The sequence below is a fragment of the Phycodurus eques genome, chromosome 10 (genome assembly GCF_024500275.1).
Source record: "Phycodurus eques isolate BA_2022a chromosome 10, UOR_Pequ_1.1, whole genome shotgun sequence".
NCBI lineage: Eukaryota > Metazoa > Chordata > Actinopteri > Syngnathiformes > Syngnathidae > Phycodurus > Phycodurus eques.
Window position 1 is genome coordinate 5850210 of NC_084534.1, and position 13166 is coordinate 5863375.

The 13166-nt window shown below is 41.4% G+C and overlaps 1 protein-coding gene across 17 annotated transcripts in view; it reads left to right on the forward strand.

The window, feature by feature from the left end:
• foxp1b (forkhead box P1b) overlaps nucleotides 1-13166 on the forward strand; it is a 227866-nt gene that overhangs the window by 168037 nt on the left and 46663 nt on the right. For 16 of the 17 annotated variants that reach the window (XR_009769307.1, XM_061687387.1, XM_061687388.1 and 13 more), the window contains one exon: nucleotides 4596-4694. Coding sequence is in view for 14 of the 17 variants with exons in the window: in XM_061687387.1 (XP_061543371.1) it covers nucleotides 4596-4694 (99 nt within the window). In the remaining 3 variants the exon portion in view is untranslated. Of the gene's footprint in view, nucleotides 1-4468; nucleotides 4511-4595; nucleotides 4695-13166 lie in introns of those variants that run through there. The other variant, XM_061687396.1, reaches the window with a different exon arrangement.

The window sequence follows — 13166 nt, forward strand, 5'->3', positions numbered from 1 at the left end:
CAGTGGTGATGAGGCTGATTGGAGACAGGTGCTTAAAACAGAGAAGGGAGGGCAGAGAGCGAGAGAACGCAAAGCGCCCTCCCGGCTACAATAATGGAACTGCAGGCAGTATATGACAAGAGGACTGCATCTTTTTGCACAATTGTCAAAAAATGTTTTGTTAAATTGTACCGGCATTACCAGATTACTAGCAACCTTTTATTGCTCAGTGACTTTCTTTCTCAATGTCTTTTTGTCTCAAAAGTATTCTTGGTCAATTGACAGTCTTTTGTCGTACTACAGCGGCTCCAACTACCGAAGACAAATTCCTTGCTTTTTGACATACTTGGCAAAATGAAGATGATTCTGATTCTGAAAGGGTGTGAATAATTTTCCATGTGAGATCTATTTGATTTGTAATACATTTGTATTTGACATTTTATTGCTTTCTTATTTTTATTAGTACCATCTTTGTTTCATGTTGAACCATCGGCCCGTGAAAAATTCCTAGTTGTGAAGGTACCTTTCACTGATAATGGCAATAAACAGAGTCTGATTCTGATATGCTTTATGTAAATATTTAAAAACTTTTTTCACTTGTTTTGGGATATTGTTGGTCAAATTTTGGAGGAGAAATGTGCTATTTTCTAATTTGTTATACACCGGTAAAAAAAAGAGTGGTAAAAGGAGTGTACTTATATAGCGCTTTATCTACACCATCACAGTGCCTAAAGCGCTTTCTTGATGCTCACAATCACCCACCTATTGGGCACACTTGGAAGCAATTTAGGGTTCACTGTGTTGCCCAAGGACACTTCGACTGCAGACAGTCAGAGCCGGGATTCGAACCGCCAGCCCTTCCTTCACTGGGTGACCCACTCTACCAACCGAGCCACAGCCGTCCATAAGGGGAGTGAATACTTTTGACTGCCGTCTATTATACTAACCTAACGTGAGCACGTGTATCTGAGCTTGTTCAATATGGGCTGGATCTCAAGACTTAAAGTACCACTGAGAAGCGAAGTGTCTTGTCATTGAAAAAAACAAGCAGAAGTGAAGAATCTCAGGTGAGTGTAGAATCACGATCAGTTGGAAAGTCAAACACATAACCTTGACATTTAGGCCTGTGCTGCCGAAACCCCACAGAGGCCACAGAAGGAAGCCAGAGGGCCTGATATCTTGTGAGACGGACTACATTAAGGACTAACCTATTACTCGTGTTGTTTCTGGCTGTCTCTGAGCTGCCAAGCCCTGCCTAATAATGTCTTCTGATACGTGTCTGTTAAGTAAATACACTGAAGCAGACACAGCACCACCCATCCCACACAAGTATGGAAACACGTGCACATCTCATTCCATCTCCTCCTTTCCCTGTGGCCGCAGGGATTCAGTTACACCTGCTTGCACATCGTCTAGCAATTAGCAGCAATCTGCTTCAAATCATTTCACGTTCAAGGTCTCCACCACCTGTAGCGACAGGAGACAGACATTTGTAGAACTCGAGATCACTTCAATGATGGCCCAGAAAAACAAAGATGGCACAATACCCCCACTCACTGTTTTCTCTCTAAAGTAGCCATTTTTATGTCTTCTTTAATCACTTTTCTGCATTAAGCAAGTATGATGTACAGTATATCACAGTTGAAGTAAATGTGATAATTCCCTTGCTATCCATGTCTGTCGACTGTTAGTACAGTTTTTGATTCTTGTTGTTTGTGCGCAGAGGAACTGGGCTGCTTTTTGTTGTGGGGGGGGATGGTGATGTGAGGAATCCAGCTGAGAACTAACATGACTGTGTGGCAGTGCTCTGAGCTGGGATTTGTAAGACACCCAGAGCTGGCTTTAGCAGCAGGAAACCCCAAAGCCTGTAAATAATCCACATGTGCAGACAGCACATAAAGACATCCAGTACTTAGCAGTTCTCTTATCACAGCTCGATGGCCACGGGGACAAAAGAGATGATACTCCCTTTAATCACAAATATGGTGTGAAAAGAAGATGCAAATAATATTGTTGCATATATGAAATAGATAAAATAAAAGATGACTCCATATGACAAAAGCTAAGTCTGTGTTACTGATAAAGCTTGTCATGAGCTGCAGGTTGTTTTCTTATCAAAAGCCCCTGCAGGAGTTACTCCCTTAGTTGTGTGTGAATTTATAGTTTCTTTCACAATGTGTGTTAGATTTACAGCTATTATTTTCCTGTTTATGTTCAGTGGCGGTTCTAGCCCGTTTTTAGCGGGGTGGCCAGATTGGGTCCACAGGACTCCATCCCTCAAGGGTGATTGGGTGCTGTCAGAGTTTGAGTCCATTTAATTTTGTGACAAAACATTTTGGTAACGGGGGGCAGGGGAGTGTCGATGTAGTTATTTTTTGGGGGGGGCAAGCACACTGCTGGGGGGGGGGGGGGGGGGGGGTTTCATCACCCCCCCGAACCATCACTGTATATGTTACACTAACATGCATGCACACCTTCCAAACAATAGCCCTATACAATAGTAACTTTGTTTGTGAAGGTCAGTAATTGCCATTGTTCAGTTTTCTGAACTCTCTTGCATCTGGCTTAACTGTTTTATCTAGCTGCCTATATTTATTGCCTCAATCATCCCATTATAATGTCCAGACATGAAAAACAGCTCTCATTTTTAGATGTCGTGTGTCTGTCAACAGTTCACTTTATCACATTTGGCCAAAGCAGTTATCAGAATGGAGTTGTCTCTCAAGTGACCAGTGTCTCAGAATGGAAGATCAAAAGAAGAGAGATTCCAGAGCAGAAGGCGCAGGAAGCTCTGAACAAGTGGAGTGGCTACTATAATATATAATCATGTAGGAGGTACTGTTGTTCATATTCAGTAATTCTAGGCTAACATTGGGCCTCTTTAAGGTATACCTTTTTACCATACAAACTTGACAGCATCATTCCTAATGCTGAAAGCACAAGTCCCTGTGAAGAAACATTTGCTAATTTTGCTGCTTTTGTTGCCTTGAAAAGTCACATAAACCAGAAGAATCACTCATGTGCCGTCGGGCACCAATTTGATTTTAATTTGCCAAAGACAAGATGATCACGACTCTGTTTTCAGTTGTGTGATCACATGATTATTGTCCTTGGTATAATTAGAAGAATGATTTCATATAACCGTAATAATAATTGCCTGCAAAATTGCATTTACAAAATTGACATGTTCCTGGGGCAGGCTGAAGCTTTTTTGTTATATCTTTACTCATAGCAATCACGTCATACGTATTCTTCCTACTTTTAATGGAGTCACAGTCTATCTGGATAGCAAGGTCAACTACACAATACGTTGCATGATTTAACCACGGAGCAATCATTAAGATGTTCTTATTTTATGTTTACAAAGATTAAACAAAGGGAAGACTTCCCAGAAATGTATTTCTTTATCCATTGCTGTCTGAACTTTCCATCATATCCTGTTGACTCAACTCTTTGTTCCAACAACCTCGGTTGTTAACACACGCACACACGCGCGCACGCATGCGCACACACACACACCCATGCACACGTCTCACTGCATTTGTCATCACTTACAGTGGAAAAGAAAACATGGTGACATCTTGGAAAGAAAGCAAATTTAGTTTTGGACCCTTCCTTGGTATTGGCATGTTACTTTTTTTATACAGTATTACTTGAAGTTAAGAAAGCAGCTCTTTTACTAACATTGACAAGTCATGCTTTGTGCACAGCTTTATATTAAATATGTTAAAGTCTTGTCAGACATCACTATCTATATTATCTCCACCTCTTCATCCTGCAACAGAGCTCTTTTTAAGAGCTGAAGTCCACACTGCAGCCTGCAGATTGTCTTCTGACACATTACATGCTGGATTGCCACATTTATCCCAATATTGCTCCAATAATTGAAGGAGGGACTGATAGATTTTCCATCTATGAGATGAGCGATGTGCCCCTGACTGTTTGTTTCATTGTGGGAGCAATCATTTGAGAATTGTGGAAAGAATGAAGCTGGTTATTTACCCAGATGGTTTACTGGTGGAGGTGTGAGACTGGCCAGCTTGCTGTGGGAACACAACGCTTGCTTTTCTTGGTATCGCTGACCATTTTCAAGACCACAGTCTTTTTTTTCCCCCAGCACTCCTCAGCTTTGTTTGCTCTGGATGGCATGTTTGATTATTTATCGTAAGGGAAAAGGGAGTAGCTGGAGCAATAAACATGTGACTTCACTTTATTTTGTTTTCCACTGAGAAGGCTGTGTCCTTTAGCAGATATTTGAAGCAGTCATAAAGCTGTTTATTTGTTTTCTTGATTGGAGTTTTGGAGAGCTAAAGGCAAACCAAAAGCACTGATAAGTATCAGACAATATAAAATGCTATAAATGGAACTTTCTCTCTGGATAGCGTTTTGTTTGTGTTTTGTCATCTGATCATTATTTATACCAACTTTACCTCCAGTAAATGGGAGAGTATCAAGCGATTGTCTGCAGTGTTGATTTGTTTATCAGAAGAGAATATTGTTTTTAAGGCATGTGCTCTGATAATGGGCATAGGTGTGTTCTGAAGGGACTTTTTTGCTATTTGACACTTTTCTGTTGGGCTTCATAAAAAAATCATTGAAACTATTCTCTCTTTCAGACTCTCCAGATAGCTCGGCAGTTACTTCTGCAGCAGCAGTTTCAACAAAACGCTGGCCGCAAATCCCCCAGAGCAAACGACAAAGACCAAAGCCTACAGGTATTGTAAAATATTTTGTTATTGCCAAAAAGTCTCTGATGCATATGATCATCAGTCTCAACAAAAATGTAAATATTAAGCCAATTTTATAACACATTAGCTCATTCAGCACTGCTGTGGTAATACTACTACTACTACTGCTATACTGCACACGTGCTAAGTCTTCATGATTGAATTTACATTAGTTCTGTATGCTGCCTTAGAGGTGTATCTTCACTTGAATGAGGGAATCATTTGTTTGTATCAGTGTGCAATTGCTAACAACTTCAGGGCATATTTGGTGATTAATAGGGAGGCCCTGTTCTTTGTGCGTGTATATATAATATTTAATACCCTGACTGTCCCATTGGAGGCCCTTTTTAATGAGCCATTGTAGCAGCTATGTCTAATGTCAGGTGGTGAAAAAGCTTCTTTGTTGTGCAGATGTCTTCAGAGTTGCTCCAGAGGATGAAATATGACTGCGATGACCTTTCAATTGTGTGCAAATTTGTCAGGATTCAAATAAGTTAAAGGGATCAAACCAAACAGTTTCCCCATCCTGGTAGGGAATTGTGCTTCAGAGGTCAACAGAGGGGACCACAATCACAGATTCCTGCATACAGCCAGTTGTTGGTACATAGTAAAGTACTAGGCCATCTTCTGCAGACAAAGACAAAATTAGAATTCTAATTTATTAATGTATACAGAGAGCTTGGCCAGGCTGTCACTCAGCCTTTGAAAAGAGAGTTGCCCACCACCCCTACACCCCACCCATGCCCACTTTGTGTTAAAAGAGCACAGACTTGCTGTAGTATCTTTACTAACACCATAAATTGCCTAATGCCCATTGTTCTGTTTTGCTGGGTTAAATTTGCAGCATGCAAATGTCACATGTCCAGAGGGTGTTTATCTCTGAATTACATATTCTGTTAATTAAACAAATCCCAGTCTCACACAATTATAGTCTCACATGCATACACCGAGTATGAACATGAGTAGTGAGCATGTCATTTTTCTTTTTTTTTATGATGTGAGTCTCAGATTGCAGGCTGACCCAGTGAGTCATCTACTTTCCTTTAAAAGAAAGAAAGAAAAAAAAGAAGATGGCACCGGGAACGTTCACTATCTCCATTATAAACCCTGGGTAATGATTTGCTGTTGGACCAGACTAGTTAATAAAAGGCATGATCCAGCAGTTACAGTATTAGGCAGTGTAGTAAACCTCATAAAAGCACCTGATCTGTAGAAAAGGCTCTGCTCATCTCAGTGCTCTTCCCATTAGGCACAAGGAGATGTGCATGGAGACTTTTAACTCCTTTGAAGATGGAGATTTAGAGACTCACTTTTCAGTTCAGTGTAAAAATAATGAAGCTCGGTGTACACACAACATCTGAAATAAAGTGACCTCACAGTAGTAGTAGTAACAGGAGAAAACATGAGTCAAACTAGACTCTGAACCCTTGATTTACATTACTGTAAATAGCTCCTTTCGTAGCTCCAACTGGGGTACCCCCACACTCACAACCCCTCAACCCATTATTGCCTCCGGATAAAAGATTCCTCTGCTTTATACTCGCTAGCCTTGAGGCACCTTAATCATTCTTGATATACAAACAGCTTCCTTGCAAGCTTGAGATCAGCAAAACATACTCGACTGGTCGCAAAGCCAGTCAATTACATTGACAGGATGACGTGTAATTAAAAGAAACCATGTCACTTTTACCTTTAACACTTCACTCCTACAGTGGCACAACGATAAGAGCCAGCAACTCCCACCCCGCTAATTACCATTATCAGTGAAATGGTAGGGTTTGACTCATTAGTTCCATGTGCATTTAATTAGAAGCAGGCTGAAATTCGATTTAACTTATTACTTTTTCATGGATCACTTTCTTGTCATCACTTCAAATTGGATTGCAGCCCCAGGTAACTAATTATGCCAGCCGTAGGATCAGGAATAGAGAAATAGGTAATTAGGAACAACACTGTCGGACCCTTGCTGATAGTCCACCAGCATCAAAGAAGGGGGGTAAAGCGAGTTTGTCATTGCTCACCATTCAAGCTAACTACATTTCATTGCAAGGGATCCAAGAGAAGGCGTCAAACTCCTGTAGGGGCATTAAGCAGTATTCAGATGGGCTTGAAGATGTTATGTCAACGTGATGTCTTTGCTACCGGTTTGATGCCCAGATTACATTTCTTTGTGATCCAGGATTGACCAGCATTATTCATGTCATTGGCACAGTGATTGGTCAGCCAGCAGCCATCTAGTGTTCCCTGTGTAGGCTTTACTTCGAGGTGGATACATTTGGCAAGAAATATTTGTAGAACTCAACAAATGAAGCATGAGCATGAGGCAGTTTTGAGTTGCATCATAACAGAAGTTGTTTGCTTCCTTGAGGGAAAAAAAGGAACTTTACGTACTTTTGTGGACTTCCATCTTAATGTGCCGATCGTCTTTATCAGGTATTGGAATCTAAATGTATGTTTGATTTGTGTATTAAGGTATTACATATGTTTTACTTTTGAGGAAGGTAGTGTTCTATACATATTACACTCTTTTTCTTCCCCTCAATTTACTGCTTTTGCTTCCCCTCAATTTACTGCTTTCTCTCTCCCCTGGTGTTTGAACACCATTGTTGTACTGCCTCACAGAGGGTATCTCCAGGTCAAAAGATAATGTCTTTTCAGTATACTGGATGAAAGCCCTTTAAGTTGTTGTGTGGCCCTTGAACGCCCCCATTCACTGCATGCGCTTTTTGGATCCTTCATTTGTGGTCTGTTAGGGGTAAGCGTGATGTGACACAATCCAGGGGCCAATCCTCTTGCTGACAGGATGAGGAGGAGCTGCCGGCTTTCTTTCTTTTAGTCTCCTACTGTTTTTTCAATAGGCCCATGGCATTGTCCTGACACATGTATACCACAGCGCACCAATCTGTAAGTCATTAGAGCACTAGGCCAGGCCTGTCAGCTGGAGCCCTGCCAGTGCTGCAGGGTGATCTGAGACAGCATTATGAGGTGTTTCTGTAACTAAGTCAGCCAGTAGCCCAGAGTGTCAAAGCAGTTGTTGCCTGCTCGCAAAGTGGCGCTGAGCATGAAAATATATGATCAGAGTTAGTTGCTGTGGTTTAACCGCGTCCACACAGAAACGGAGCCGACCTTTTTCTTATTCTTCTTTAAAAAGTTTCCTGTGACCGCAGAATCGTTTCAAGAAATGTGTCTGTCCGGACGAAGATGCTGAAATGTCTATATGCCAGGCCTGAACTGCCGCTTTAAAGTGCCACAAGCAGTCAGTAAAAAGAGAGCATATGTAGCCTGTGCAATGTAAACAAAGGGAGACGTTTGTGTGGACTGACGATGAGCTAGAACTTCTGCTTTAGAACGAAAGCCCAGATCACCGCCAGGGTAAAGAACATCCGACGCGGTAATCCACTATTGTTGTTGTTTAGTTGTGGTGTTCGCACACGGTCGGTCATGTGAGAACTGGAGCTACTACATCAGTATTTCAGAAAAGATGTGTACAGTATGTGTTTCACACGTGGAAATGTGAGGGCAGCGTTTTGAGATCTATCCACTCTGGGACTTGGTTTCAAAAGGGAACGTTTTCAGCTTTCCAAAACTCCTGCTCCACGTGGACGAAAATGTTGAAACGATAAAAAAAAACCTTTGTGGATACATTGAGCTCTGTTTCTGTGTGGACGGTGCCAATTTGAAAATTACTTTGACATGTGGAAGACCTTACGGAGGAATTTACCTGAATTTATTTGAATAAAATCATTACACTTAGCCTTTGTAACTGATTCACAATGTAATGCTCAACAATTCCAGAATTAGCTAAAGCTGCTGTTTAATAAGAATATGTTTATTCAAATATCCATGAAAATGAGAAAAATATTGTCACAGATTACAATGTGACCTCCTCATGAAGTGAGGTGCTCTATCGGCTTGACACTGCAGTTGTACCTTTACTGTATGTATATCAATGAGCTTCTATACAGGGGACATGTTTTAATTTATTGTTGCTTTTCCTCTTTTTTATTAAGTTGTATTAATTATTTCATTAAGTTTTATTCCTCTAAATAATGTACAATTCCTCTAAAACCAGTTTTTAAAACAATCCTCACTCAAGTGGGTGATTCTCAAAAGGAGTTCCTGTTATGTTTCTGTCTGTTATGTTAAGTCTCGAGGTGATGCTCTAATGAAATCATGTGTATTATGCTTTGAGGTGAGACGGTGTGTCCTTCTTGATCAGCCCAAAACAAAGATTGATGCCCGCGTGAAACCCCAGGATCAAGCTGTCTCTTTTGCCGTTTGTTGTCATTGTCATGTTGTAAAAATGTATTATGCGCACTGTATAGATTAAATCCAGGTTTGGGGCAATCCTGTCAGAATGAAGTCATCTGTCCCAAATTCGCACAGCAAACAAGCACTTGGGGGGCTTCTGTGTTTCACATTCTCTCCTAGCCAAGATGATGTGTCAAATCAGCTCCAGTCACAGCACTAGAAGCTTATTCTATAGTTTCCAGGCCTTCATTTGGGCTTTGTTTCCCTCCAAGCGGTTTGCTCTCTCACATTTCCACCCTACTCACTCACTCACTCACTCACTCACTCACTCACTCACTCACTCACTCACTCACTCACTCACACAAACAAAATGTGTTGTAACTCAGTGTCCCCTGGCAATGTATGTTGTTTTTTTGTTGTCAGGCATACTGTATTCTGTTTAAAATCATTCACATGCGTTATATGGATGGATTGGTCCAAAGAAAAAAATCGCATTAATGATAATTAACAGCTTTAAAAATGTCTCGCCAGAATTGAGTTGCTTTTCGAATTCATTTGGGAGTTGATGCTCATTTTGATTAAATCATGCCTTTAGCTTTACAAAAAAAGGACCTTGACTGCAAACCATTCACAACAATAAGAAGCATTTATTTCTTTATTGATATCTATCTATATATATATTTTTTTTAATTTTTAGAAGAATCAGTCCCACAGAAAATTCTCAAATGCATTTGCAGTTAAAGTAATCCACTGACCAACTTGAACATCTTTGACCAGATTTTCATGTTACTATATTTAATCTCAATTCATTTCTGATTACATTATCACAAATAATCAGTTTATGTGAATTTGACCCAGGATTAAAAAAAAAAAAAAAAAAAAGTAGCAAGCAACATAAAAATAAAACTACAACTTTTTTAATCATTGCAGTTTAAGGCCAGATTTTTGGAGCAACCAGGAGACAAGACGTATTACTTCACTTGTGTACTGGGTGATAGCATTGAAACTAAAAAATTACATAAATAGAACTGGAAACAAATTATGAAGCGTGATGATTTGAAACTACCAATGCACAGCAGGTTAGATAGTACAGACATACAGTGGGTACGGAAATTATTCAGACCCCTTAAATTTGTCACTCTTTATATTGCAGCTATTTGCTAAAATAATTTTTCATTTTTTTCCTCGTTAATGTACACACAGCACCCCATATCGACAGTAAAAAAACGGAATTGTTGAAATTTTTGCAGATTTATTAAAAAGGAAAATGGAAATATTACACAGCCATAAGTATTCAGACCCTTTGCTCAGTATTTAGTAGACACACCCTTTTGAGCTAATACAGCCATGAGTCTTTTTGGGAATGATGCAACAAGTTTTTCACACCTGGATTTGGGCATCCTCTGCCATTCCTCCTTGCAGATCCTCTCCAGTTCTGTCAAGTTGGATGGTGAGCGTTGGTGGACAGCCATTTTCAGGTCTGTCCAGATCAGCTCAGTTGGGTTTAAGTCAGGGCTCTGGCTGGGTCATTCAAGAACAGTCACAGAGTTGTTCTGAAGCCACTCCTTCGTTATTTTAGCTGTGTGCTTAGGGTCATTGTCTTGTTAGAAGGTGAACGTTGGGCCCAGTCTGAGGTCCTGAGCACTCTGGAGAAGGTTTTCGTCCAGGATATCCTTGTACTTGGCCGCATTCATCTTTCCTTCGATTGCAACCAGTCGACCTATCCCTGAAGCTGACAAACACCCCCACAGCATGATGCTGCCACCACCATGCTTCACTGTTGGGACTGTATTGGAACAGGCTGATGAGCAGTGCCTGGTTTTCTCCACACATACTGCTTAGAATTAAGGCCAAAAAGTTCTATCTTGGTCTCATCAGACCAGAGAATCTTATTTCTCACCATGTTGGAGTCCTTCAGGTGTTTTTTTTAGCAAACTCCATGCAGGCTTTGATGCGTCTTGCACTGAGGAGAGGCTTCCGTCAGGCCACTCTGCCATAAAGCCCCGACTGGTGGGGAGGGCTGCAGTGATTGTTGACTTTCTAGAACTTTCTCCCATCTCCCAATTCCATCTCTGCAGCTCAGCCACAGTGGTCTTTGGGTTCTTCTTTACCTCTCTCACCAAGGCTCTTCTCCCCTGATTGCTCAGTTTGGCCGGACGACCAGCTCTAGGAAAGTTTCTGGTCGATTATGGAGGCCACTGTGCTCTTAGGAACCGTAAGTGCAGCAGATATTTTCTTTTGTCACCTTGGCCAGATCTGTGCCTTTGCACAATTCTGTCTCTGAGCTCTTCAGGCAGTTCCTTTGACAGCATGATTCTCATTTGCTCTGACATGCACTGTGAGCTGTGAGCACTGTGAGGTCTTATATAGACAGGTGTGTGGCTTTCCTAATCAAGTCCAATCAGTACAATCAAACAGAGCTGGACTCCAATGAAGGTGTAGAACCATCTCAAGGATGATCAGAAGAAATGGACAGCACCCGAGTTAAATATATGAGTGTCACAGCAAAGGGTCTGAACACTTATGGCTGTGTGATATTTCAGGTTTTCTTTTTTAATAAATCTGCAAATATTTCAACAATTACATTTTTTTTGTCAATATGGGGTGCTGTGTGTACATTAATGAGGGAATAAATGAATTTATATGATTTTAGCAAATGGCTGCGATATAACAAAGAGTGAAAAATTTAACGGGGTCTGAATACTTTCTGTACCCACTGTATAGAGGTGGGCATTGAAAGAACAGAAAGGTGGGAGAGAAAGACAGCAGAGCTTGAGGCACCGATTGAAACCTCTTCACATTCAAATGTACAAGTGCAACAAAAATAAAACTCCTGCCTCGTGGTGTTGCATCAGTTGCCAGTGAGTCACATATTTGCATTTCTTAACAAGTGCAACCGTAGGGCTCCCTGGGTCCACCAGTCCAGTTAAGAGCCTCATTTTTTGTTTTACCCTTTTGCGCCACCACACGTGAAACATTAAGAAATGCAAAGCTTAGCCAAACAACTCAGTCACCATACATCAGAAAACTGATAACGGTGGCTACGAACAATCGAGACTCTTAAATAGATGTATCATTACATCACAGGTGGCACGGTGTACGACTGGTTGGAGCGTCTGCCTCACAGTTCTGCGGACCTGGGTTCAATCCCCGGCCCCACCTCTGTGGAGTTTGCATGTTCTCCCCGTGCCTGCGTGGGTTTTCTCCGGGCACTCCGGTTTTCTCCCACATCCCAAAAACATGCATTAATTGGAGACTTTAAATTGCCCGGAGGTGTGTATGTGAGTGCGATGGTTGTTTTTTTTTATGTGCCCTGCGATTGGCTGGCAACCAGTTCAGGGTGTAGCCCGCCTCCTGCCCGATGACAGCTGGGATAGGCTCCAGCACGCCCGTGACCCTAGTGAGGAGAAGTGGCTCAGAAAATGGATGGAAGGATGGATTACATCACATGTTGGTGAATATTGAATAGCCCAACTGTTTATTATATCGGCAAGCATTTGCCCCGCTAACTATCTCCGTAAGTACAGTATACAAATATTTGTTTTATGCATATGGTTATTATAGGTCTACTACTTCATTTCATGCAGCGTATTTTTGTGTTTTTCTGATCTCCTTCTGTACTACTCCTAAAACAACACTAAGACACTGGTTGGCATACTGGTGTATCTTATACCCCGGAATGTTGAGAAGACTTTGTAATTGGAGCTGTATCGTTTTCTTGAGCACAAGCGGAGCAGGGCTGAGCCTAACCAGACATTACAGTACTTTCACTTCACCTCAAGCAGGAAATGGGAGTGTGTTATAATGTAATTCACTCTGTCATGGGCACAAACACTCACTGCACCTTGAAAACTATCACCAGGGATGCATTCCAAGGCTCAAGGTTACTGATGTTTCTCTGTGCGTAGGGAAATAAAATCTGTATGTGGTGTATCACATTGACACAAAAGTGTAATTATTTTACATGGGGCTGGCACAGAGGCAATGGATTAGAAAGACTTTGTGTGAGAGGAGATGCTTGAACTGTGCGTCTGCTAAATTTATCACAAGGCCGTTGGGAGCGTTGAAATGAGAACAGTGGCCTATTACTGCTAAGAAGGTGTTTTACTGAGAATACGTCGACATGCTACCCCAGGGAGAATGCTGAGGAAGAAGAGTGTGGCCCTGGCCTCAACCACTGTGTGTGCGTTCGTGTGCTTTGAGAGCACG